Source organism: Pristiophorus japonicus, chromosome 4 (assembly GCF_044704955.1).
Source record: "Pristiophorus japonicus isolate sPriJap1 chromosome 4, sPriJap1.hap1, whole genome shotgun sequence".
NCBI lineage: Eukaryota > Metazoa > Chordata > Chondrichthyes > Pristiophoridae > Pristiophorus > Pristiophorus japonicus.
Window position 1 is genome coordinate 98,608,096 of NC_091980.1, and position 27,946 is coordinate 98,636,041.

At 45.9% G+C, this 27,946-nt stretch overlaps 1 protein-coding gene across 1 annotated transcript in view; it reads left to right on the top strand.

Annotated features, from left to right (window-relative positions):
- Window positions 1–16,766, top strand: part of pde6a (phosphodiesterase 6A, cGMP-specific, rod, alpha) — a 94,211-nt gene extending 77,445 nt beyond the window's left edge. Inside the window, exons 20-22 of the mRNA XM_070877272.1 lie at window positions 186–269; window positions 14,904–15,060; window positions 16,708–16,766. Of these exons, the coding sequence (XP_070733373.1) occupies window positions 186–269; window positions 14,904–15,060; window positions 16,708–16,766 (300 nt within the window). The remainder of the gene's footprint in view (window positions 1–185; window positions 270–14,903; window positions 15,061–16,707) is intronic.
- Window positions 16,767–27,946: the final 11,180 nt, after the last annotated feature.

Sequence of the window (27,946 nt, forward strand, 5' to 3'; positions counted from 1 at the left end):
GTTCAAGATATTTTCTAAAAATGACAGTTTCTTTGTGACAGGTATTTTGTAGTTTGCAATTCAATAAGTAATTTTAAAATGTATTCAAAAATTTAACTTGAGAAAAATGACAGTCAAATGTCAGAATTAACATTTTGAACTGTACAGTATTTCTGGTTCTTTAAATATTACTTATAACTTTTTAGCCTATGATGGACAGAAACAAGGCTGCAGAACTTCCAAAACTTCAAGTTGGTTTCATTGACTTTGTGTGCACATTTGTATACAAGGTAAGAATAAGCAGTAAAATACTTAGACAGCTTTTCTATAATGCACTATTATTGAAATATTATTTAAACATATGAATTTAATATACAAATGTAAGTGTGAAAATTCCCTCAGAACAAGAGGCTTTTGTGACCTATTTTCCTAATCCACCAGAACCCAAAGAGATGTTCAATATTAAGCTCCATAATAAGTCAAATTGCATTCAAGTTTAAAGTGAATGCATAGTTAAAATATAACTTCTTCACACAAAGGGCCCAAGTTTCCACATGATTTGCTCCTGATTTTTAGGAGCAACTGGTGGAGAACGGAGTATCTTAGAAATCGCAATTCTCCACATTTAAGTTTTCTGCAGTTCTAGTCATTTAGAACAGTTTCACTTTTGAACAGAATTTTTTTTTCAAAAGGGGGCGTGTCCGGCCACTGACGCCTGATTTGAAAGTTTCCACAGTGAAAACGTACTCCAAACTAACTTAGAATGGAGCAAGTGAAGATTTTTGTAGGCCTGAAAAAACCTTGTCTGCACATTAAAAAATCAGGCGCAGGTTACAAATTAGGCGTCCGGAACGAGGTGGGGGGTGGGGGGGGAGGGGGGGAAGAGAAGTAATTACATTCTACAATAAATCCGTAGTTATACTTATACAAATATTATACAAATAATTCCAACCTGAATAAACATTTATAAGCAAAGAAAAGATTAAATAAACCATGTTCCTACCTGTGTGAAAGTGCTTCAGCCAGGGAGAATGCTGCAGGAAGCCTCACAAGTTGAGGCAGCCGTTCCCGACGGCAGCGGGGGGGCGGGAGGAAACGCAGTGAGGGCCCGACCGACCGACGGCAGCAGCCGTTCCTGACGGCAGGGGGGGGGGAAGGCTGCAGGAAGCCTCAGAAGTTGAGGCAGCCATTCCCGATGGCAGTGGGGGGGAGGCCCCCCTGCCGTCGGTCGGGCCCGTCGGGAAATGGCTGCCTCAACTTCTGAGGCTTCCTGCAGCCTTCTCACTGCTGCAAGAAGCCTCAGTGCTGATCATGGAAGGGCAATGTGGTTTTATTAAAAAATGATAAAAAATGAACAGCTGCAAAGAACTACAAAAATGGCCGAGTGCCAATGTTTCCTTCACTCTGCGCGTGCGCGAACGCTCCAACGCGCACGCGCAGGGTTGCCGGCATGAAAAAAACTCATTTAAATGGTACCCGCCCCCTCCTACTTACAAAATCGGGGCGAGTGGTAGGCTCCGCCCCCTGGGCGCCGCGCCAAGCTGACATCGAGCTGCAAAGCGCTCGAGAATAGCGCGTTTTTTTTCAGGCGCCGTTTTCGGCGCGAAAAACGGGCGCCCAGCTCGGAGGGGCGCATGTTTTGCCACGTGTGGAAACTTGGAGCCAAAGGGTGGTGATTATATGATTAGGTGGGATACCCTACTAAAGAAGGCAGTAGAAATGAAGGATGATATAAATTTCAGGAGGATTATGGAGAAAGTTTTGTTGGTAAAGATAATCAAATGTTATGAGAAATAGGGTTTGAAAAGAAGTCTGAGGTATTTGGGACTCCTTTGATGGATAGAAATGATCTTTTCCAGTCCTCCACAGGCGAATTACATTTCCAGGAGCTTGAGGAGAGGGAGAAGAGAAAGGGATAGTTAAGGATGTCCAGTGATGCGTCATGTTTCCTGGAGCATGCTTAATTGCTTTAGGGAGTTGCAGAGGAATTTTCCTGAAATTGGCCACAAGCTTTTTGTTTTCTGTTTTTTTGCCTCCCCCAGGAGATAGCATTACTAATAACTGGGCTGCGTGGTGCATGAGACTACACCTTTTAACACTTAGCACGATACTGATTACCTGATCGTCTTTTCTGACCCTTCTTTTTGTGTACTTGTATGTGTAATTTGACCGATTTGTGTTACTGGTTAAATTTTTGGAGTTTTCTTACTAGTACAGATGCTGACCTAGATTGAAATCTACAATTTTGCATCCCAAATTGCTCTGCAGCTATATTTCAGTGCAGAAAAACACAGCCAATATTCCCACAATTGAACACAACCTTTATAAGTACTGGAATTCTGTTTGCGTTGAATACCAGCATCAATTTTCAGAACCAAGAATGTTGCAATTCTGCACAGTTTTAATGGCAGTCAAAGACAGCTTGTTGGGTATGTCACAAAAAATCTTTCTGGCTGGAAAATCCAAAGTGGTAAAGTTTGCAGAAGATTACTTCTTCAATAGTAAACAGGAAAATATTTCCTCCAAAGGAGATGACACTTCAAATAATCTTTTTTAGCATCTAATACATTAATTGAAAGTACTTACCCTCCAAAGAAATATTTAATTGTAACCCTTACGCAACACAGAAGCGTTTACTTGTAATGATAGACCCATCGACCCTGCTTCAGATTATATGAATCACTAAATGATAGTCTAAATTAAACTATAGGTATATTTTGCAATGCTAGCCACTGTAGGTGGGAGCTCGTACAGAGCCAGCACATATTGGATAATCGCAAATACATGTCTGGATAATTCAGTATGTTCTAGCTGCTAATAAGGCTCTGTTGATGGTGTGGAGTTTCACAAAATTTGCCCTTAAACAAATGCTTTCAGTAAGAATTTATAGCTTGCCAACATTGTGACAATTGTATAATAATTTCTGGGAATATTGGCTGTGTTTTTCTGTATGAAGGAAGAAGTAGATTAGACAAAATTGTCCATAGCACTTAAAAGGCAGATCAGAAAAGCCGGTTTTCAGCGCATGCGCATTGCATGCCCACCGTCGGCAGAGCCTTACTTCTTCTTGAAGACATGTAAATTGCTTAGCAGAATTCTGAGAGGCCTTTTGAAATGTAATTTAGATTAATAGTTCTGTTTACCTGTGAAGGTACCTTGGGCTAGAATTTCGGCACATCATAGCCCATTTAGCACCCATATCAGAACTGAGATGCAGGCTATTGCCCATATTTGCTAAAAAGTGAAAACTAGTGCCTAATTATCACCCATTTATCACCTGCCCAACTTTTGGCACATATGAATGTGCTACATCGCCCAGCCTAATTTTTTTAAAACTATGACGTCATCCACGTGCAAGGCCGAGAGTAATGCTGAAAATGGAAACTTGCGTCCAATTATCACCAACCACTACTTTCGTCATTTTGCCCACAATTCGCTGAAATAATCGCTGGCCGAAAAAGTTGCTGAAAAAAAACTGCACTCACCTGACCTTAACTCGGCACTACTTGTGAGTACTTGGCACTACGGACGCCATTTTCTAACTCGGTGGATCTGTAGTAAAAGGTTGCTTCAAGTGCTTGTGAGGACAATCAATTTGTGAGTGATTTTAAGGGCCTTTTTGACTCTTGCCAATCATCTAATCACCTTTGTATCTGTTGAGGACAAATTAAGGGCATTTATAGCAATTCATAGTGATGGGGCCTTCAATTTCTCAGCCAATATTGATCACTAATCACATGCTGCAGAATAGAGATGGGAGAAGGTATATTGAAGGGCATTATGTGCCCAATCAAAGAGGTGGCAGACTGCTGCGGAGGAGAAGACGCCACACCCAACGCATTTACAGGGATAAGCAATCATACCTCAACTTGTCCAATTTGTGCATTAGGAGGCTGCACTTCCGAAAAGAGGTCATCAGTGAGATATGCCAGCTAATTTAGGGAGATCTGCAGCCTACCAGCACCATCAGGACCGCACTGCCCGTTGAGGTTAAGGTTACTGCGGCACTTTCTTTCTATGCATCGGGTTCCTTTCAGGCTTCAGCTGGCAACATTTGCAGTATCTCTCAGCACGCCACACATTGCTGCATTCAACAGGTGACTGAAGCCCTTTACACTTCCCAATGACTAGGGAGGCACAGACTGAGGGCTTTGGGTTTCTTACGAATAGCAAACTTTCCCAAGGTGCAGGGAGCAATAGACTGTATGCACATCACCCTGCGGGCACCTTTACAGGATGCAGAGGTGTTTCAGAACCGAAAGGGATTCCACTCCGAATTTGTAGCTCGTTGTCGACCACAAGCAAATAATCATGGCAGTAAATGCAAATTGTCCAGGCTGCATCCATGATGTACACATGTTGCATGAGAGCACTGTCTCTGACCTCTAAGAGTCAGCTACAAGGTCACAGTTGGATGCTGGGAGATTAAGATATGGCCTTGCCAGCTGGCTTATGACCCCACTGCGTAAGCCCCCTGATAGAATCCGAGAAGTGCTACAATGAAAGCCAGATAGCTACACGAAATATCGTCGAAAAAACAATTGAAGTGCTTAAGCAGCGCTTCAGATGCCTGGACCACTCAGGAGGCAACCTACAATACCACCCTCAGCAGATCACTGAGTTTATTGTGGTAGTTACACAGCTGCAAATCTCTTGTGTCAGCAGCTCATAAATGAACGCTTCGCATGAAGTTACATTGGTGACAGTTACAGTTGCATTACGTTTCATCCTTGCCTGGCCATGGCCATTGTTTCCAACCATTGTATTGATGTTTTACTGTACATTATTTGAAGACACTTCACGACAATTGTAAAGTTATATAAAAAAGTTTAATAATTAAAGACAAATTTGAAAATTTTTAGAACAAACATATATAACACCCCCGCACCCCACCATCCCCCCCGCAACCCTGAACAGTCAACAACATTTTTAACACAACAATAACATAACAACACCCTCCCACCATCAGTGAACATTTAACAAAAACATTTTTTGACAAGAACTAAGAACTATATACAGCAACCCCTCTGCCCCCAACTTGCGGCCATACTTCCTTCATGAACCTTGACCCCTCGCTTGTAGTAAACCCCCGTTAAACTCGCCGAATAATGGGACCAAGACGCCTTGCATCAGGGGACCTCAAGTCCTGCTGCTGTGGGAGGAAGGCGTCGGCAGAATCTCCTCAATGGCTGGAGGAGAAGTCGTCTCCGAAGAAATGTCTTCTGAGTCAGAAGGATGATCTTCCTCCTGTCTTGCATCTGTCCTGGTGCTTGGTCGGACAGCACCTTGGGGTGCAGTGCTGTCTCCCGACACTATCACAAGCCGCAAGGCATGGACAGTGTCGGTCGTTTGCCCAATTGCCACAACTATCCGATCCATGTCCTCTGTTATTTGTATGGACATTGTGTCAATGCTTCCGGTCAACCCAACAAGTGCCTGGAGGAGCTCTCGACCTATGTTGATGTTTGCCCCTGACAGTGAGACCATGTCCTTGTTTGGATCTGCCCATCGCAACGCGTGCCTATCTCGCCGACTCAACCTCCATGGGGTCGGAGTGGGCACTGGATGCCTTGGAGTGGCCTGCTGCAAGCCACTTGGCCCCGCTACTTCATCTGTCGATGAAGACGTGGCCGCAGGTACTACAGATAACAGGTGCTCATCTTTCTCCTCCTCAGTTGTTTCCTCTTCTGGACCCGTGGTGATGACCGGCTGCAGCTGCAAAGGGGTTATTGCAGGGGCCTCCCTTTGTGCCTTGGGAGTCTTGGTAGCTGCAAAACGTAATTGAGGTTATTAGAGGATAAGGGTAGACATAAGAATGCTTGCGCTGTGCTGTCATATGTATGAGGAGCAACACTACTGCAATAAATGTGAACGAGAGACGTTGCATATGATTAAATCATATGGTTGTACATCTATGGCATTCTCTGCTCTAGAGAGCTGTGAAGGCTGGGTTATTGAATATATTTAAGGCAGAGATAGACATATTTTTAGCGATAAGGGAGTAAAGGGTTATGGGGAACGGGCAGGGAAGTGGAGCTGAGTCCATGATCAGATCAGCCATGATCTTATTGAATGGCGGAGCAGGCTCGAGGGGCCAAATGGCTTACTCCTGCCCCTATTTCTTATGTTCTTATGTTCTTAACCGGAGAGTAGTACAGAAGCTGCATGCATAACATGACATCATTCATATATTATAATGAAATGCCGTTAAATTACTTTAAATTATCACTGGTTTACCACTGCTTTATACCTTAATCACGTGGCACAACAATGGGATCTGCACCACCACGGGTGGCAGATTGACTGTGGCTGTCCACTAGTGCTGCAGCAAGTTCCTCCAAGTCAGTGAGCAGTTGTAGTTCAGCAGGGCCTCCTCCGGTGCGCTTCTGCTCCGCCCGATTCTTAGATATCTTCCTCTGCAAAACGTGACAAGAGCATGGCATAAGCTAATTCATTAGGTACTATTACAGAAAGACAACAGATTCTAATGTTATGTGCTAATACGGTTTGTATCCACAATGGATGCATGGTTATAACATCTATGTTCAGAGAAAATACTTAATAAGATTGTGTTTAGGAACTAATGCTTGACACCAAACATCTCTCATACAATCTTCAGGAAGGGCCCAATCCACGGGCCATGCTATTCGATGCCTGAGGGGGGTAGGCGGTTTATTTGACTCGATGGAGGTTCCCCGGGATGTGGGGGTGGGTGGTTATCAGGACCGCTGGTGAGCTTGGCAATGACAGAAGTGTAATGGGATGGGGCACCGTATACATGGGCTGTGCTCGGAGACTTCCGTGTGGCCGGAGCAAACGTCCCAAAGTGTCCCAGGGCAGACAGTGAACCAGGGCAACTCTCCCCCAGTCCAGGCTGGGTCACTGTGTGAGTGACAGCAGCCAGAGAGACTCACACAGTCTGGGTAAAGGTGATCGGACCCCTTAGTGCTCAGTCGTGCCCCATCCACCAACATAACCAAAAAGGAGACAGTGCCCAAATTAGACTTAAAGGGCGCAGGTTCCGACCGCAGTCCAAATCTTAGCAGGGAAGCTATGCAAGATTACCCAACTTAATTACAATCCGGCAGATTTAAATTCTAATTAATTCAGTGGTTCATTACAATTAAAATTTCATAATTTGATACTTACTCTTGCCGAAGCAGCCAGACTCTTGCGGCACTGGTCTGACTCACGCCTATCATGGGACACTGATGAAACAATAGCGGCGATCTCGCCTCATATTTTTTGATAAATCCGGGGTGGAGGTTTCCCATGCCCACCCTGGGTTAATTGGCCCCACCGAGTCTCGACCTCGTTCACTAAGGCCTCATTAGCCTCGTCTGAGAAGGCTTTCGCCCTCCTTCCCCCTGCAACCTCCTGCAGACACTCTCTCGAATCGTCCTGGGACATCTCCATCATTTTAAGTTCAGCACTCCTTGAAAATGCATCCTCATTCAAAAGCTTCCTTCGCTCTCTCCCTCCCATTGCCTGCTGAGCATGCACAGATGACCCCTGACCTCCCAACTTACGTGAAAAGTTCTTTGCTAAAAAAAAACGCTCATGCGCAGAACGGCCGTGCTATAGACGCCAGCCTTGCACGACTGAATACATCGCTAAGGCCCATTCCACATCACAAAGGCCCATTTCACGTTGCTAAGGCTATCGCCCAAAATAAAAAGCCGAAACTAGCGGTCAAAAAAATGGGCAATATTCCAGCAACCCTGAAAACTAAAAAATCACTAAGGCCGGAAATATCGACCATTTTTGGACGATAGCGATCATAGTGGGAAGTCTATCCCCTTATATCTTCTTTTGTATCAGTTCAGCATCAAAAGGCAATGGATGCATATAAACTAGCAGTGTCCCATGCTCATAGCTCCCTTGTAAGTGTATCATTATAATAAGGGGTCGCCCATTTAAAACAGAAATGAGGAAGAATTTATTCTCTGAGGGTTGTGAATCTTTGGAATTCTCTACCCAAGCGAGCTGTGTATATATATTGAATATATTTAATATGAAGATAGACAGATTTTTGAATGATAAGGGAGTCAAGATTTATGGGGAGCAGGTGGGGAAGTGGAGTTGAGGCCAGGATCAGATCAGCCATGGTCTTATTGAATGGTGGAGCAGGCTCGAGGAGCCAAATGGCCTACTCCTGCTCCTATTTCTTATGTTCTTATTAGTCCAGTGGCAAGCTGACAAATCTATGGATTATCTTTCTCAGTTAAAAGCTATTTTTAATAATAGATGGCCCAAGATTACAAGGATTATTTCAGCTTCTGGACTTTCATCAATCTGCAACGATTTTAAAGTGCCAATGGGAATAGCTAGTATTATTATTTGACTAATTAATTCATTTAATTTCGGTGACATAGCATGCAGTCAGACCATACAATACAAGTTAAAATTACAAATGTTTTAAGAGCCAGAAAACGGACAAAGCAAAGTGGGTTCATTGGTAATTTTTAGTCTGCATCATATTATCTGTCAGCATGTTATTTTCAATCAGTTTCAGTAAGATCTGAAGTGGATGGCGGTACCTGTATTACTTCCAAAGTCCACCTCAACAATAACAGGTTCAGTGCTTGTTAATCAAAAGCTGCTGGTTCCACCTACCATATAATGTGTTTCTTGGCAGTTTCTATCCTGTGGCAAGATTTCAGCAGGAGGGCGTGTAGCTCTCCTCCTCAGTGGAATGTTTCACTAACACAAAGGCTAATTCTATTATAATAATAGCTCAGTATACTACCTGTTATGTATTTGAACCCTTGTAACCTGCATCACACCTGACCACCAGAGGGCCTACCTGTTGGAGTCCCAAGGGATCCCAGCATCCCTTGGGAACACACTATATAAGCAGGCCACCCACGAGGTACATGCACTCTGGAACTTTAATAAAGGAGCCACGGTCACTCTTGCTCATTATACACAGTACTCAGTCTGACCATTTCTTATGAGTATAACAATTGGTGACGAGGTAACGAACAACTGCGCGAAAATGCAAAGACCAGTCGGCATCCTGGAGAAGCTCTCAGAGGGGGACGATTGGGAGGCCTTTGTGGAGGGACTCGACCAATAGTTCGTGGCCAACGAGCTGGAAGGGGACGAGAACGTGACCAAACGAAGGGCGATCCTCCTAACTGTCTGTGGGGCAACAACCTATGGCCTCATGAAGAATCTCCTTGGCCCCAGCAAAACCAACAGAGAAATCCTATGAAGAACTGTATACGCTGATCCGGGAGCACCTAAATCCTAAGGAAAGCATTTTGATGGTGAGATATCAGTTCTACATGTGTCAACGATCGGAGGGCCAGGAAGTGGCGAGCTATGTTGCCGAACTAAGGCGCTTTGCAGGACATTATGAGTTTGAGGGATTCCTAGAACAAATGCTCAGAGACTTTTTCATACTGGGCATCGGACATGAGACAATCCTTCGCAAACTGTTGAATGTAGAAACTCCAAATCTGAGTAAAGCCATAACGATAGCCCAGGCATTTATGTCCACACCAGGGCGACAACACCAAGCAGATTTCGCAGAACAAAGAAGTTTTGGCCAGTACTGAGCATAAAGTAACGTCGGTTTTGAGCAGAAATGTACATGGCAGAATGTACACGCCGGCTGCTGTGGCCCGACCTCAATTGACCCAGAGTCTGCCATCATCTGTTAATGCGAGGCAGTTAACACTCTGTTGGCACTGAAGAGGTGATCATCGGCCCCATCAATGCCACTTTAAGCACTATGCATGCAATGGCTGCAGAACAATGGGACACCTCTAACGAATGTGCAGGCGAGCTGCAAAGCCTGCAAACCACCATGTTGCAGAGGAAGATCGATCCACAGTGGATCAGATGGAATTGGAAACTCGTACGGAGGAGGCAGAGGTGTACGGGGTACACACGTTCATGACAAAATGCCCGCCGATAATATTGAAAGTTGAACTAAACGGTATTCCAGTGTCTATGGAGCTGAACACGGGGGGGCAAGTCAGTCCATAATGAGTAAAACGGCCTTCGACAGGCTGTGGGGAAAGAAGGCACACAGGCCCAAGCTCAGCCCGATTCAAACCAAACGAAGGACTTTCACAAAGTAGCTAATCCCTGTAATTGGCAGTGCTGAAGTCAAAGTCTCCTACGATGGAGCAGTACACGAACTCCCACTGTGGATTGTGCTAGGGGATGGCCCCACATTGTTTGGCAGAAGCTGGCTGGGGAAAATCCGCTGGAACTGGGACGACATCTGAGCGCTTTCGTCCGTCGACGACACCGCATGTACCCAGGTTCTAAGCAAATTCCCTTCGTTATTTGAAGCTTCTCATGGGCGAAAGTGCAGATCCATTTGTTTCCCGGTACACGACCCATCCACCACAAGGCTCGGGCGGTACCGTACATGATGCGTGAAAAAGCCGCAACGTGAAGGCATCATCGCACCAGTGGAATTCAATGACTGGGCCAGTCCGATTGTTTCGGTACTCAAGGAGGACAGTACGGTTAGAATTTACGGGATTATAAAGTAACGATTAACCGTTTTTCGCTGCAGGACCAGTACCCGCTACCAAAGGCAGATGACCTATTCGCAACCCTGGCTGGAAGGAAGACGTTCACCAAGTTGGACCTGACCTCGGCCCCTACATGACGCAGGAGCTGGAGGAGTCTTTGAAAGGCCACACCTGCATCAACACGCACAAAGGTCTGTTTATCTACAACTGGTGCCCGTTCAGGATTCGGTCGGCCGCAGCAATTTTCAAGCGGAACAGGGAGAGCCTGCTAAAGTCGGGTCCTTGCACAGTGGTCTTCCAGGATGACATATTGGTTACAGGGCGGGACACAATGGAGCACTTGAAGAACTTGGAGGAGGTTCTTAGTCGGCTGGATCGCGTGGGACTCAGGTTGAAATGCTCGGTGTGTTTTCCTGGCACAGGACGTTGAATTCTTAGGAAGGAGACTTGCAGCAGACGGCATCAGATCCACTGACGCCAAGACGGAGGCCATCAAGAGCGCGCCGCGACCATAGAACGTGACGGAGCTGTGGTCGTTCCTGGGACTCCTTAACTACTTCGGTAATTTACTACCTGAGTTAAGCAACCTGCTAGAATCCCTACATGCGCTACTGCGCAAGGGAGACGACTGGGTATAGGGGAATTCACAAGAGGCTGCCTTTAAAAAAGCCAGAAACTTATTGTGTTCTAACAAACTGCTTGTCCTGTATAATCCATGTAAACGATTGGTGTTAGCTTGTGATGCGTCGTCATACGGGGCCGGGTGTGTGTTACAACAGGCTAGTGAATCATGAATTTTGCAACCAGTTGAATATGCATCCAGGAGTTTGTCCAAGGCCGAAAGGGCCTACAATATGGTTGAAAAAGAGGCCCTGGCGTGCGTTCACGGGTAAAAAAAATGCACCAGTACTTATTTGGCCTAAAGTTCAAGCTTGAAACTGACCACAAGTCGCTCATATCTCTATTCTCAGAGAGCAAAGGGATTAATACCAATGCCTCTGCCCGCATCCAAAGATGGGCGTTCACGCTGTCTGCATACAACTATTTAATCTGCCACAGACCGGGCACAGAGAACTACGCAAATACTCTCAGTCGGCTACCATTGCCCACCACCGGGGTGAAAATGGCACAGTCAGCACACTTGCTCATGGTCATGGAGGCATTTGAAAATGAGAAATCCCCAGTTACGGCCCGTCAGATCAGGACCTGGACCAGCCAGGATAGAAACATAGAAAATAGGTGCCGGAGTAGGCCATTCGGCCCTTCGAGCCTGCACCACCATTCAATAAGATAATGGCTGATCATTCACCTCAGTACCCCTTTCTTGCTTTCTCTCCATACCCCTTGATCCCTTTAGCCATAAGGGCCATATCTAACTCCCTCTTGAATATATCCAATGAACTGGCATCAACAACTCTCTGCGGTAGGGAATTCCACAGATTAATAACTCTCTGAGTGAAGAAGTTTCTCCTCATCTCAGTCCTAAATGGCTTACCCCTTATCCTTAGACTATGTCCCCTGGTTCTGGACTTTGCCAACATCAGGAACATTCTTCCCGCATCTAACCTGTCCAGTCCTGTCAGAATTTTATATGTTTCTATGAGATCCCCTCTCATCCTTCTAAACTCCAGTGAATACAGGCCCAGTCAATCCAGTCTCTCCTCATATGTCAGTTCTGCCATCCCGGGAATCAGTCTGGTGAACCTTCGCTGCATTCCCTCAATAGCAAGAACGTCCTTCCTCAGATTAGAAGACCAAAACTGAACACAATATTCCAGGTGAGGCCTCACTAAGGCCCTGCACAACTGCAGTAAGACCTCCCTGCTCCTATACTCAAATCCCCTAGCTATGAAGGCCAAATCCTTTACTGTCCCTGGTAAAAAAAAATCTGTGTCCTCCATGGGAGCTGATCCAGTGGAGATGCAGGAAGCGCTTAAGCCGTTCCACAGGCATAAAGATGAACTGTCCCAGCAGGCGGACTGTCTTTTGTGGGGCAGAGACACATTTATTTGCAAACTGCACAACGCCCTCCCAGGTATCGTATTGATGAAAGCCATAGCCAGATCCCATGTGTGGTGTCCTGGCATCGACTCAGATTTAGAGTCATGTGTGCGCCAGTGCAACACTTGCTTTCAATTGAGCAATGCACCCAGTTTGTGGTTCTGGCCATTCAAACCGTGGTCAAGGATCCATGTAGACTATGCGGGTCCATTCCGAGGCAAAATGTTTTTGGTTGTCGTGGATGCTTACTCAAAGTGGATTGAATGTACAATAATGTCTATAAGCACATCCACGGCCACCATTGAAAGTCTACGAGCTATGTTTGCCACGCACGGCTTGCCTGATGTCCTAGTCAGTGACAATGGGCCGTGCTTCACCAGTGCTGAATTCAAAGAATTCATACCCGCAATGGGATCAAACATGTCACATCTGCCCCGTTCAAGCCCGCATCCAACAGCCAGGCAGAACGGGCAGTTTAGACCATCAAGCACAGCTTGAAATGCGTGTCTGAAGGCTCCCTGCAGACCTGGTTGTCCCGAGTACTGCTACTGCACCAGACCCCACTCACTCACCAGGATTCCCCCAGTGAGCTGCACATGAAAAGGGCGCTTAAAACAAGGCTCTCTCTGGTCCACCCTGATCTACATGATCATGTGGAGGACAAGCGGCATCAGCAAAGTATGTACCACGACCACACAAATTTGTCACGTGATATTGAGATCAATGATCCTGTGTTTGTGCTCAATTATGGACATGGTCCAAAATGGCTCGCTGGCATGGTCACAGCCAAAGAGGGGAGTAGGGTATTTCAGGTCAAACTGACCAATGGACAAACGCACAGAAAACACTTGGACCAAATCAAATTGCGGTTCTCCAACAGCTACGGACAACCTGAAGAGGACACCAACAACTTTGACCTTCCAACACACACACAAGTGGCAACTGATCTTACAGTTGACCACGAAACCGAACTCATCATCCCCAGCAGCTCGGCAAGGCCAGCTGTCCAACAGCCCGGTGAAGAACTGACCAACCCGCCCACACCAGCATTTGTACCGAGACGATCGACAAGGGAGCGCAAAGCCCCAGATCATCTCACCTTGTAAATAAATGAACTTTTGACTTCACGGGGGAGTGATGTTATGTATTTGACCCCTTGTAACCTGCATCACACCTGACCACCAGAGGGCCTATCTTTTGGAGTCCCAAGGGATCCCAGCATCCCTTTGGAGCACAGTATATAAGCAGGCCACCCACGAGGTAGCTGCACTCTGGAACTACAATAAAGGAGCTAAGGTCACACTTGCTCATTACACACAGTACTCGGTCTGACCATTTATTATGAGTATAACGCTACCTACTGTAATGGTAATAGAGATGTTTCTCATTTCAGAAATATTCTCACCACCCTCAGATATTTAGAAATGCTGAGCCATTTTTAAAAACTTAAAAAATCTTTTCTCAGGGTTATTTTGTCCATTGTATTCATCTTAAGTAAAATAAAGCAAAATTACATAGTATTATGTCATATTTACAGCACAGAAATGTGGACCATTCCACTGTTTATGCTCCACACAAGCTTCCTCCCAGTTTTATTCATCCAACCCTATCAACATATCCTTCTATTCCTTTCTCCCTCGTGAGTTTATCTAGCTTCCCCTTAAATGCATCTAAGCTAGCCACCTCAACTACTCCTTGTGGTAGCAAGTAAAAACATTTCTCCTGAATTCCCTATTGGATTTATTCGTATCTATTTCATATTTTTGGCTGCTAGTTCTGGTCTCTCCCGCAAGTGGCAACATCTTCTCTATGTGTATCCTATATTCTTATATTCTTAAAGATCTCTATCAGGTCATCCCTCAGTGTACTATTTTCTAGAGAAAAGAGCCCCAGTCTTTTCAATCTTTCCTGATTAGAATAAGCCCTGATTATTTTAATAAATCTTTTTTGCACCTTCTCCCGTGCCTCTATATCCTTTTTTAATACGGAGTCCAGAACTATTCGCATTACTCCAAGCGTGGTCTAACCATGGTTTTATCCAAATTTAGCACAACTTCTCTGCTTTTCAATTCTATCCCTTCAGAAATGAACCCCACTGCTTTGTTTATGGCCTTATTAACCTGCATTACTACCAATGGTCCCTTTCATTTTTGTTGGGTGTGTGGCCCCTTTAAGGCCCATTCAAAATGCAGCCCAGGCACGTTTTTTCCCATTTAAAAGCCAGTGAGTTGGCTTTGCGGGAGCTCCAGAGTGCTCCTCTACCCCATTTAGACACTTATCTTCCAAGGAGTATATGCCCTCCTTACCCTTCCTACCAATATATACCACCTCATGTTTTTCTACATTTATAAAATTTGAATATTGTGAATGTGTAATTAGTTAGTAAATATGTGCTTGCACTAATAATATTATTTCTGGTTATATTAGGAATTCACTCGATTTCATTCTGAAATTCAGCCTATGCTCAGTGGCATACTCAACAACAGAAAGGAGTGGAAAGCACGGGCTGATGAGCACGAGGCAAAAATGAAAGCTATTGAGGAAGCGAAAGCGCAAAAGGAAGAAGCACTTGCAGCAAAACAAGGTTAGACATCTGAAGATGAATCACAAAATAGAAGGATATGCTGAATGGGTTAGGTCAATTCGGGTGGGAGGAGGTTTGTATGGAGCATAAAGACTGGTGTACACCAGTTGGCCTGAATGATCTGTTTCTGTGCTATAAATTCTAGTAAATACAGTAGTACAAATACAGCCCAGTGCATCTTGTAAAATGTCTTAAATTAGACATGTAGGGGTGGATGTCCCCCAGAGCTATATCTGGCCAGCTGGCCAGCAGGCCACGGCCAGAATCCGAGTGCATTGGAGCAGCCCGTAACTGCTGCAATATTGGCTCAGAGGAAGATTGGTTCCTGGTGGGGACGAGACTGTTTTGCGGACAGGGAGGGAGTTGGAGCAGCAGATGTCCAGACTGGGTTTCTGGGGCCGGGAAGAGCACTCTCAAATAAAAATAAGGAGGAACACACCTGCCGGGTCCTCTTTGGCTGGACATGCACAGCACATGCTCAGACCAGATCAGCCCAAAAATGGCAATCGGGTCCTATTGACATCATAGGACCCCAATTTCCATTTTAAATGGACCTACCGCTTGACTCCGGGGGGGCAGTACAGCTGCCCAGCGGTAGGCCCCCTGTGAATATTGCCACGACAATGGAATTGTAGGTCATTGCTCACCATTTTCACGGCCTCATACCATCAGTTGAAAGGGCTGAAAATTTATCCCATATTATGTTAAAAAGATGAGTAAATTGAAAGAGAGAAACAACCATTTAGATTGTTTGGGCTTCTGACAAAAGCTGATGGGGCTGAAATTCAGGCACAGCAGAAAGCTGGTGCTCCCACGATATTTTACCTGTTTTTACCACCGGGTGCGATGAGGTGGCCTTCCAATCGATTTTCTACCCTTTGGGACAGAAGTTGGGGCTCAGCGGCGAAGGGATGATGACGTCACTGTGCGTGTGCGTCACCACATCTCTTCCCTCATTTAAAGGGGAGAGAATTGGCGAATCTGTAGGTTCGGCCACTGGGCCACCAGGGAGGGTTTCGGCCAGGCCAGCAGCCTGGCACCAAGAGGGGGTGCCAGGCTGCCTGTTGGAGGCCCGGCTAAACATGGGCCAATAATTGGCCGGCCGATCGGGAAGTTGACCGGCAAAAATAAAAACATGGCCGCTGCGGCAGGGTGCCCTCCCTTTGATGGGCGGCCATGCTGCCGTGGCTCACAGACAAGAAACCAGGTGCACCGACAGAAAAAGTTGTCGGGGGCAATGCGCAGTGCTCAACGATTTTTCCAAGTAAATTTGGGGTGGAGTATGCTGGAGGTGCGGGAGAGTGCCGGTGTGTGCTTTGATGACGTGCTTGCGGCAGTCAGCAGCAGCGAGGCGGAAGTGGGGAGAGGCTGAAAAATCCCTGAGCTGAATTTGTGTTGTGGTGGCCAATGGACTGCAACACGGCAGCCTCTCGATTCCGCCGCATGGCCGCCGCAAAATGGCGGTAACGGGCCTTATCCGGACCCTGAATTTCGGCCACGATGTATCTATACATAAATTGTGTTTGTGGTTGGAGTAATTTGTAACTATAATTTTAAACATTATAGAACTACCAATCTAATTTGTATCACAGAAACAAAACTGAATTCATTTAACGTACATTTTTTTCTCTCGATTTCAAATTGCAGGTGCTAACACATCAGAAAAGGCACAAAGTTCTCAGTCTAAGACTTGTTCTCTCTTGTAAACAACAGCAAGAAGAAATCGATAACAACAATTTTGAAGTCTTCACCAGCACTATTAACTAGAAATATGGAGAAAAATAGTCAGCTATTTCAAAATTAATTGTACCCTTAAATTTGTGAGTTCAAGAATAGCAAGCATGCCAATTGAAGTAAAACCTTTATTAAGCTTTCTTAGTTACATGGGCCACATTTCATATCAGAGAAAAGGATTTCAAAAAATCAGGCCACTATAAAGGAATTATTCATTTACCTTATGAAATATGGTATAAAAATAAAAGTATGAGATACAGCAAATTAAAATATCTGTTTTAGAGCTAGACTAAGAATTTTTTTTTGGACCTGATATTGAGGTGGAAAGAGATTATGTATCAATTTGTGAGAAGTATTTGGAGTTTCCGACTGTAGTGATACAATTGGCCTTTGAATCGCCCTGACATTCCTATGTGCACGAATGAGTCCAAAAGTCCATTCTTACAGTTTACGATTTTGGTAAAGAGCATCTTACTCCAGGTAAGACCTGGAGTTATTAATGCAGTGAAAGATTTGGAATTATCACCATAGCATTGAAAGAAGTGAATAGTGCAGAGGAATTTTCTGCCCAGCAGCACAGTTATATATTACGGTGCCCAATTTTTAATCAACTTGGAGAACTTTTTTTCAATTACTTTTAATCAACTCTTAATTTATTTATTAAACCTTCAATCAACCTGTGTAACTTTTTTTTTAAATAATTTGGAAATACTTTTAAACTCTTAAACTTTTAAAACAACTTGGAAACCTCTGGGGAAATTTTTAACCTTGGAAGAAACTTTCCAAACATCCCTTGGAACCCCAGCGGGCAGCTAACTTTCCCAATGCCTGCCCCCCAACCAAGCCTCAGGCCATCTACCATCAATGGCGCAACTCTGCACTGAGCTTGCAGCCAACATCTTGCCGTAGGCAATTAGGCTTATACAGCAGTGCCTGGTCTCCAGTCGTCTTGGACCCCCTTGCTACTGGACCAAGACCTTGCTCAGCTAAGCCCATGTAGTTGCCGGTATGCAGCAGCCACCCCACGTTAAAAGAATTCGCGCACAGGCATCTTTCACTTCGCTATTATGAAGTTCGGGACCTGGAATGTTAGGACCCTCGTGGACAATTCCAACAACAACAGGCCGGAATGCCGCACCACCATAGTTGCCTGCCACCACCTTCAGTGAAACCCCAACGCTGCAAGAGGTAGGCAAAGCCATAAAACAGCTCAAGAATAACAAGGCTACGGGTGCAGATGGAATACTTGCTGAGGCACTAAAGTATGGCGGAGAGGCGCTGTTGGTGAGGATACATGACCTCATCTCTCTCATCTGGAGGGAGGAGAGCATGCCAGGAGATCTCAGAGATGTAGTGATCGTGACCATCTTTAAAAAGGGGCAAGTCCGACTGTGGCAACTACAGGGGAATCTCCGTGTTATCAGCCACTGGGAAGGTTGTCGCTAGAGTTCTCCTCAACCGTCTTCTCCCTGTGGCCGAGAAGTTCCTCCTGGAATCACAGTGCGGATTTTGTCCCCCACGGGGCACAATAGACATGATCTTTTCAGCGTGACAGCTGCAGGAAAACTGCAGGGAGCAACACTGGCCCTTATACATGGCTTTTTTTGATCTTACAAAGGCCTTTGACACTGTCAACCGTGAGGGCTTATGGAGCGTCCTCCTCCGTTTTGGATGCCCCCAAAAGTTTGTCAACATCCTTCTCCTGCTCCACGACGACATGCAGGCCGTGATCCTTACCAGCCGATCCATTACAGACCCAATCCACGTCCGGACCAGGGTCAAACAGGGCTGCGTCATCGTTCCAACCCTCTTCTCAATCTTCCTCGCTTCATGCTCCACCTCACAGTCAACAAGCTCCCCGTTGGAGTGGAACTAAACTACAGAACCAGTGGGAAGCTGTTTAACCTACGCTGCCTCCAGGCCATGTCCAAGATCACCCCAACCTCTGTCATTGAGCTGCAGTACGCGGACGACACCTGTGCACATTCTGGGGCTAAACTCCAGGATATCATCGATGTATTCATCGAGGCATATGAAAGCATGGGCCTTAGGCTTAACATTCGTAAGACAAAGGTCCTCCACCAGCCTGTCCTCACTGCACAGCACTGCCCCCCAGTCATTAAGATCCATGGCGCGGTCCTCGACAACGTGGACCATTTTCCATACCTCGGGAGCCTTTTATCAACAAAGGCAGACATTGATGCGGAGATTCAACATTGCCTCCAGTGCACCAGTGCAGCCTTCGGCCGCCTGAGGAAAAGAGTGTTTGAAGACCAGGCCCTCAAATCTACCACCAAGCTCATGGCCTACAGGGCTGTAGTAATACCCGCCCTCCTGTATGGATCAGAGACATGGACGATGTACAGAAGGCACCTCATGTCGCTGGAGATATATCATCAACGATGTCTCCGCAAGTTCCTGCAAATCCTCTGGGAGGACAGACGCACCAACATCATTGTCGTCGCCCAGGCTAACATCCCCAGCATTGAAGCACTGACCACACTCAATCAGCTTCGTTGGGCAGGCCATATAGTTCGCATGCCAGACACGAGACTCCCGAAGCAATTGCTCTATGCGGAGCTCCTTCACGGCAAATAAGCCAAAAGGCAGCGGAAACATTACAAGGACACCCTCAAAGCCTCTCTGGTAAAGTGCAACATCACCACTGACACCTGGGAGTCCCTGGCCAAATACCACCCGAGATGGAGAAAGTGCATCCGGGAGGGCGTTGAGCTCTTCGAATCTCAATGCCGTGAGCGTGAAGAGATCAGGCGCAGGCAGCGGAAGGAGTGTGCGGCAAATCAGTCCCACCACCCACCCCCCCCTCTTCCCCCAATGAATATTTGTCCCACCTGTGACAGGATCTGTGGCTCACGCATTGGACTGTTCAGCCACCAAAGGACTCATTTTAGGAGTGGAAGCAAGTCTTCCTCGATTCCGAGGGACTGCCTATGATGATGATGCCCAATAGCATTGTGGGCATGTCTCAGTGGAACAGGAGAATCGGATGTCTTGTGTGCACAGAGCACATAGGCAACCCACAAATTGCAAAATCTACAACCTACGCAGGTCAACTGCAACCGAGTCAGCTATCTGTGCATGGCAGAGGAGCGTAGTGTGAGGTGGCTCAGGCTCACTGTGAATGTTATGACTGAGATATGTCATGTGATTCACAAAGATCAGTATCAGAATCAATCATTTGTCAGGCAATACCATTTTATGAGAGTCTTTCCAGGTACCTACAGAGGAAATGTCAGGAGTCAGCAGATTTCTCTAGATTTTGACTACTTAACATTTATTTTCCACTCAATGAAATAACGAGGGACTGAGTTATATTAAAAATGAATTAATTTTGTTCAACTGTGCTGTTTAATTGTGCATGGGGGAGACATTCTGTGGGGGTTCTTCCAATCGTCCACTGTAACTTTGGTGGTAAACTCTTCCACACCAGCCCTCTGTGCCTCACCCTGTGCTTTATCATCAACATCATTAGCTACATTTGTGTAGTGTGTGTATTAGTGTGTGCATGTTCCAGGTGGGGTGGTAATGATTGATGTAACTGGTTGTCCACTTGATTTTCCTCATTCAGGAGGTAGTATTATGAGACCAATATTCACGTACATGTCTAAGTCACTTCTAAATGGTTTGGAACTGGTGTTCAAGAGCAAATAACCGTTAATTCTTCAGATTAAGCTAATTTGAGTAGTTATTCACAAATCGTGATCCAACCTCTGATGGGGGTGATTTTGGTTCGGTACTTTAGGTGGTAAAGAGGTGGCCAAGATGGGGTCTTAAGCTACAATGCTGATTTAAGCCCACGTTTAGTGCAAGACGTCATGTAAAGGGGTTGAAGCCAGAACTAGTAATGGCCGCCTGGAGGATCATTAAGGGGTTGATTGGTAATTAAATTGCCTGCTAGCGCTCATTAAAGTGGCTTCACGTCATTTTTGTGGATCATTATTCATTTAGCAACATCTTCTTACAGCGCCCAGCTGAATAGGAGTAAACAAGTCATTGCTCAGAATTTAAGCACTACTTAAAAGTATATCAGTGGCTAAATTTGATAATGCCTGAAAATGGGCGCAAGATCATGATGCGCGATCTGCCCATGCTCATTGAAAGTAACGCAAGCAGCACATAAAATTCGTACTGCCAGCAAACTAACATGATTGAAGCACTGAGCCCATGCTGTTGGGCTCAGCGCATAACAGGGTGCCCAATTTCAAATTTAAAGGTAGCCTGCAGTGTGAAATGCAGTCTGCACTTCTTAAAGGGGAGTTGCTTTCTGAAAGAAGCACCTCATTGTTAATGCATCAAAGGAAAGGGGAAAGTAGTTACGGCTCAACAGGATAGAGAAAGGGCACCTTACTTCTCGGATGTAGCATTGGAGTCAGATGAGGACTTTGATGAGATGGCCTTCAGAAGAAGGGTGATGGGCATGCACAATAAAATGATTGGTGCTTTGGCAGGTCTGCCAGAGAGCCTGTTGTCACTGTCAAGGTGCATGGAGGAGTCTGGCTCTAAACTTGCACAGAGCTTTGTGCAGAGCTTGCGTTTCATTATTTCCAGGATGGAAGTGATGGGCAACTCCATTAGAGCACTTGTGGATACAACCAGGCTGCAGGATCTGATGGCCGGTATCTCAACTTCCATTGCAGTACAAGCATAAGCCACCCAACATCTGAGTGCTGCATTGGAAGCCCAGACTTCTGACAACTTGCTGCCATGCAAGCTCAGACTGCTGCCATCGTGGCTGGGTTTACAAGTGGTGGGAAGAGACTCGCAGGGTCTCACAGTAGTTCAGCAATCTGTCCTCCAATAGATTACTGGTATTGCTGAGGGGCCTCCCTGAGGGAGTGGCAGTGGGTCTGTGGAGCAGGAACCTGCTGTCCTCTCTCAGGATGACCGCATTTGTACTTCCATCACTGCCACTCTGCCAGTGCCCTTGCTGTTGCCTATCAGCCAGAAAGCCCAAATGCTGCCACCCATGCTGAGGTGGTGCACTCTATAACTGGGCCCTTTAGGCCCATAGCTGCTAGAGGTCATCCTGCATGGCCATCTACACTCACACCCACTGAAAGTCAGCAGCCTTCCAACAACCAAGGAGCACTAGTATAGAAAAAGGCATGCAACAGACAGGCACTAAGGGAATGCACAGGGTGATAGTTTTGAAATTCTTAATGTATAAATTGTTTTGTGGTGGCTTTCAATTCAGCATTGTGGCCAAGAGGGCACTTTAATGTTCCATGACAGATTGATGGTAAGGTGGGGAAGTGTTGAACAATGGGGATCTGGAGTTTCATTCGGGGGAATCGGAGTCTGATGATGTGCTTATGGACAGCCCATCCGGAATGGGGATTTGCAGAATGCCTCCTCCCTTTCTCCTACTCCTCATCCTCTTCGGCCTCCTCTTCCTTCTCCTGAGGTGGCAAGGGTTGTGCCATCATGATCAAGTTGTAGAGTCCGTCATGAATTGGGACACCTGCTCTGATGAGTACTGGAGAGTTCTTCCTGAGTGGTCAAGGCAGCGGAACCGTTGCTTGACACCCCGATGGTCTGCTTGATGACATTTCTTGCGGCAGCATGACTGTCATTATATGATTGTTGGCCATGAGTGGTGGGGTTGTGAAGGGGACTCATCAGCCATCAGTGTAGAGCGGATAGTCCTTGTCACCTAGCAGCCACTCTCGGGTTTGATGTTGTGGCTGGAAGATTGCTGGCACAGCAGACTGGCGCAGGATGAAGGCATTATGACTGCTGCCACGATACCAAGCATTCACCATCATGATGTGCATCCCTTTAAATTGCACTGGTGGGGTGTCCCTCGTGCAGAAGAACGCACATGTTTAGGAGAGGGTGCTGAATGGAGTGGTGATGTCCAAAATGGCAGGTTGTGCGTCAAATCAATGTTACACGCTGGCCGATGCCATGATCTGCCTACTCTGCTTACTGCCGGTGCACAATAGCTGCCGCAATCATCACCCTCACCAAAACGGTGACCAGCGCAGGCCACACCGGGAGTGGTGCAGCCGCCATTTTATCCTGAAACCGCCCTTAAGCTACTGATACTGAGGTGCCGAATTTTGCGGCCATCACCTTTTACTGTGCTTGAGGTTTGAAGAGGACTTTTGAAACACATCGGGACACTTTCTGGGACACTTTGTCAAGACTTCACCAACACATTACCAACATTTATTCAATAAATTCACTGAGGACTTCATCTAAAAAGGGTGACTTTATTGGTCGTGTTACAGGAGAAAGGGTGTGCTTAGTCACTGGCATCTTGTTAGAGGTCCCCCTTTGTCTGCAGGCCGAATGGGAGGAGGAGATGAGGCCAGGCAGAGCAGCACCAACTGCTGTCGGAGAGAGGGACAGGTGGACGGCAAACCCCGGTGGGTACAGGATGTCCCTTCTCCTCTGGACCAACTCCACCAGGACATCCAGTGCCATGCTAAGAACCTATGCGCCCTCTTTCTCGGTCACTGAGCCATCCTGAAATATGCCGCTGTGTGTCAGCCAGCCCACTCCACACCTTCCATGGAAGTGGGTTCATGAAGCTCGACAAAAGTTGCATCTAATCAGCACTTCAGTGCTAAACCTACAGGTGCCTGATTTAGCACCTTCAGGAAAATTCAAATTATGGCAAGCAGCAATTAGGACCAAAATTGCATGCTAAAACCATATTTTCAAAAAGGCATGGCTTATTAGCACAGCATCCATTTCGCGCAATGGAACTGAATATCAGGCGCTGCATATAACCTGCAGCTAATCCGATACCACCCATTTTGCGCCACTGCCTGAGAAGAATTTCTAGGCCATACATTCTAAAAGAAAACTTTCTAAAAGAAAATTTAGTTCATGTAAACTGACAGATATTTATATAGATGTTTTAAATATTATTGCTGTGTTGTTGAGTTTGACTTTATTTTAACTCCTTAGCTACAGGTGCTGTATGTATTGGTTTCATACATGCTTGAAAAAGTACAACAAACAGTTGTAGGATTTCTCCCCTCTCTTGTCAGAATACAAAAGGTCGAGGATCAAGCGAGGCACTAATTATTTTCTAATTTTAAAGAATTTAATTTGACGTACAGACACGATAGTTTGTACCCGAAAGAAAGTAGTAGTTTCTTGTACAAACTTTTTCTAGTGAGTACAACTCAAGACCGAAGGAGTGATCAAGTCCTTTCTGTCTTGGGATAATAACAACAATAACAATAACTTGTATTAGATAGCGCCTTTAATGTAGTAAAACGTCCCAAGGCGCTTCACAGAAGCATCATCAAACAAAATTTGATATTGAGCCATATAAGGAGGTATTAGGGCAGATGACCAAGAGGTAGGTTTTAAGGAGCGTCTTAAAGAGTTGAGAGGTGAGGGAATTCTAGCGCTGAAAGCCTTGGCAGTTGAAGACACAGCTGCCAATGTGGAGTGATAAAATCAGAAATGCTCAAGAGACCAGAATTGGAGGAATGCAGCTGTCTGAGAGCTGCAGGGCTGTAGATTGCAGAGGTTCCTCCCCTATGCCACCTTGTTCTCATGTGGCATATGGTTCCCCTGAGAACTCTTGCAGCATGGGCTGTTTTATATGTTTTCCTTCAAATCTGTTGCTGAATATATCATATTTGTGTTGATTTCAATTCTAGCACGAATGAATATTTTATCAGTTCCTCAGGCCTTGTAACTTACCAAGGCCAGTCTTGCTGATGGGGTTTGATAGGATAGAGAAGATGTTTCCACTTTTGGGGAGTCCAATACTAGGGCCAGAAATAAAAGATAGTCACTAATATATCCAATAAAGAATTCAGGAGAAACGACTTTACCAAGAATATGGTTAGAATGTGGAACTTGCTTCTACAGTTGAGGCGAAAAGCATTGATACATTTAACGGGAAGCTAGATAAGTACATGAGGGAGAAAGGAATAGAAGTATATGCAGATAGGGTTAGATGAAGTAGGATAGGAGGAGGCTTGTGTGCAGCATAAACACTAGCATAGACCTGTTGGTCTGAATGACGTGTTTCTGTGCTGTAGATTCTATGTATTCCTGCCTACTGTCTCAGCAAAACTGCATCCTTCCAGTAAGTAGTAAATAAAATACTTCATCCTTTTCAGGACAAAGACCTAATTTCCTAGGATTCTGTTTTTGCTTAAATTGGCAGTTCTGTGTTATTTTACCAATTCATTAACGATTTCATAGTCCATTATTTTAGTCTTTCTTAAAAACAGATGTTAAAAGTCCATATTGTAAAGTGCAAAATCCCTCATAGCATTTCCTCCAGAGTCGAGGTACTCTGCACTCTGCTGACTAGTAACTTGACTGCAAGTAATGTTATAAGATACACATTCCTGCTCTCCTCATTTACTGCCCCACCTCGCGCAGCTTTCTATAAGATGCCAATTGGAAAAATGGAGGACCATCTCTGCACATGCACATAGTGGCCCCAAGTTTCATGCCGCGGCGAAAACGGCGCACCTCCGAGCTGGGCGCCTGTTTTTCGCGCCGAAAACTGCGCCTAAAAAAAAGTCCGATATTCTCGTGCTCCTTGGAGCTCGATGTCTGCTTGGCGCGGCGCGCTCTTCGCAGCAGGAGGCAGAGCCTAACACTCGCGTCGATTTTCTAAGCAGCAGGGGGCGGGTACAATTTAAATTAGCCTTCGTGGTGCCGGCAACCCTGCGCGTGCGCATTGGAGCGTGCGCGCACGCGCAGCCTCACACAAACATTGGCACTCGGCCATTTTTAAAAATACTGCAGAAAAAGTGAAGATTTGTTTCTTGGACCCTTGCAAAGGCTTGTAATTTAATTTTTTTTGATATTTCTGTGTGTGAGGGAGTGCTTTTAGCAGCACTGCTGAATAAATCACCTGCTGAAATCAGTGAGTTCAGCTTTTATCTGCTAAACTTGCAGAACCGGTGCTGCATTGGTGCATGCAAATTAAGGACTGTGTGTTTGGAGAAATAAGAGTGCCAATTCAACTTTGCAATAATACGTGGTGTTGACAATGCAGCACCCATTCTGCAAATTTAAATATAAAACTGTCGATGTGGCTGCCTCTCCCTGTCCAAATGGCCTCAGTCCCCCTCACAGCTCGAAGGCTGCTGCTGTATCTTTGGCTGCCGGCCAGCCACTGATGCCGCCCTAAAGCATGGCCGAATGGCCTCAAGAACCTTAATGAGCTGCGTGTGTCCTGCGTTGATTCTTCGGCTGCCGGCCAGCCACTGACGCCGCTGCTATCTCATGGCCGAATGGCCTCACATCGGTCCGCTGATTCATCGGCTGCCGGCCAGCCACTGACGCCGCAGATATCTCATGGCCGAATGGCCTCGGGTCCGTCCGGTGCTGCTTCTTCGCGGCCAGCCACGAAGAGAATGAAGGCCTGCCTCAAGCACTGCAGCTCAGCTCGAAGCTTGCTGCCGCTGCCGTCGAGACACTGACGCCACACCGCTGCCTGTCTCCAACATGAAAGGCCTGCCTGAAGCACTTTCACACAGGTAGGAACATGGTTTATTTAATCTTTTCTTTGCTTATAAATTTTTATTCAGGTTGGATTTATTTGTATAATATTTGTATAAGTATAACTAAGGATTGATTGTAGAATTTAATGACTTCCCTCCCCCCCCAACATTCCCTACGCCGAATTTGTAACCTACGCCTGATTTTCTAAAGTGTAGACAAGGTTTTTTCGAGCGTACAAAAATCTTCACTTACTCCATTCTAAGTTAGTTTGGAGTAAGTTTTCACTTACGAAACTTTGAAATCAGGCTTAAGTGGCCGGACATGCCCCCTTTTGAAAAAAAATTCTGTTCCAAAGTGAAACTGTTCTACCTGACTAGAACTGGAGCAAACTAAATGTGGAGAATTCCGATTTCTAAGATACTCCGTTCTACACCAGTTGCTCCTAAAAATCAGGAGCAAATCATGTGGAAACTTGGGGCCTCAGTAATAACATCATTAAAAGCCTTCATTTCAGCCTGAGTATCTTCATTGGCCAGTTTCAGCAAGCTGACATTAGTACCCTGCCAGGGAATTTAGTGGGCTGCAAACAGAGCCGCTGAATCTGACAGTGATTTACAAAACCTACAGAAAAGCATACTGTATCTCTGCTGCACTTGCCATTGGCTGCACTCGGGTAATGGAAAAGCATTTGTATACAAAAGCAGCAGGAGAGTGCTCATCAGATATTGGAGACAATTTCCACTTTCCGTTCCCAGGTCGTAAACTGGCAGAGCAATCACTTACCCGTGTTAAAATCCACCCAATTGTCAGAAACTCACTGCTATAAAAGGCAGGCGATCCTTTCTGTCAGTTTACTGCCCAGATGGTGAATGCTAAAATTGCTACTGTTGTCTTTTTAAACCACCACCCACGATTGAGCCACTTGTTGAGTCTGGTGGGGTAGGAATCATTTCCAAAATGAGTTATTTAACATAGCTCGGACCTAAAGTAATTTCAAGTGACAACCTACCCTGCAAAAATACCTTGGGGCCGAAATTGACCTCCACCCCAAATGGGGCACACCTACCATTATGTAAGCATTCTGTCCACCCCAATGCATGTGGCGGACAATCCGGCGAAATTCAGCTGTTTGTTCCTTTTACTTGGAGTGGGGTGGAAGTGAGGTCGGGAATGAGGCAGAAGTGAAATGGCTGTTGTCTTTTTAAACCACCACCCACGATTGAGCCACTTGTTGAGTCTGGTGGGGTAGGAATCATTTCCAAAACGAGTTATTTAACATACCGGGCGGGTTGAAACGGGTGTGGCTCCAAGTCATCAGCGTCGCGCTGATGATGTCAGTGCGATGCAGACGTACCGCCACACGCTGACACGTCACAACGTCCCTCCACTTCAGTTAAAGGGGAGGGCTGCTGTGAACTCTGCAAAGTTTTTTAGTTGGCTGACAATAAAAAATAAAATGGAATTGCTGGCAAAGCGACCTCCCCTTGAAGGGCGGACGCACCGCCCAGCCACAGACAGCTCCCTGCTGGGGAAAGCTGTCAATGGCACCGACCGACAGGGGCACCGCTCCCACGGGGCAATTCTAAACGGAGCAATTTCCTGTGGGGCAATTTCCCACAGGGCTCGGAAAGCGGGTTGCCATCCGACACAATGGGATAATGGGCGGGACAGCCCCGTACAGCCCTCCAAAAATAAA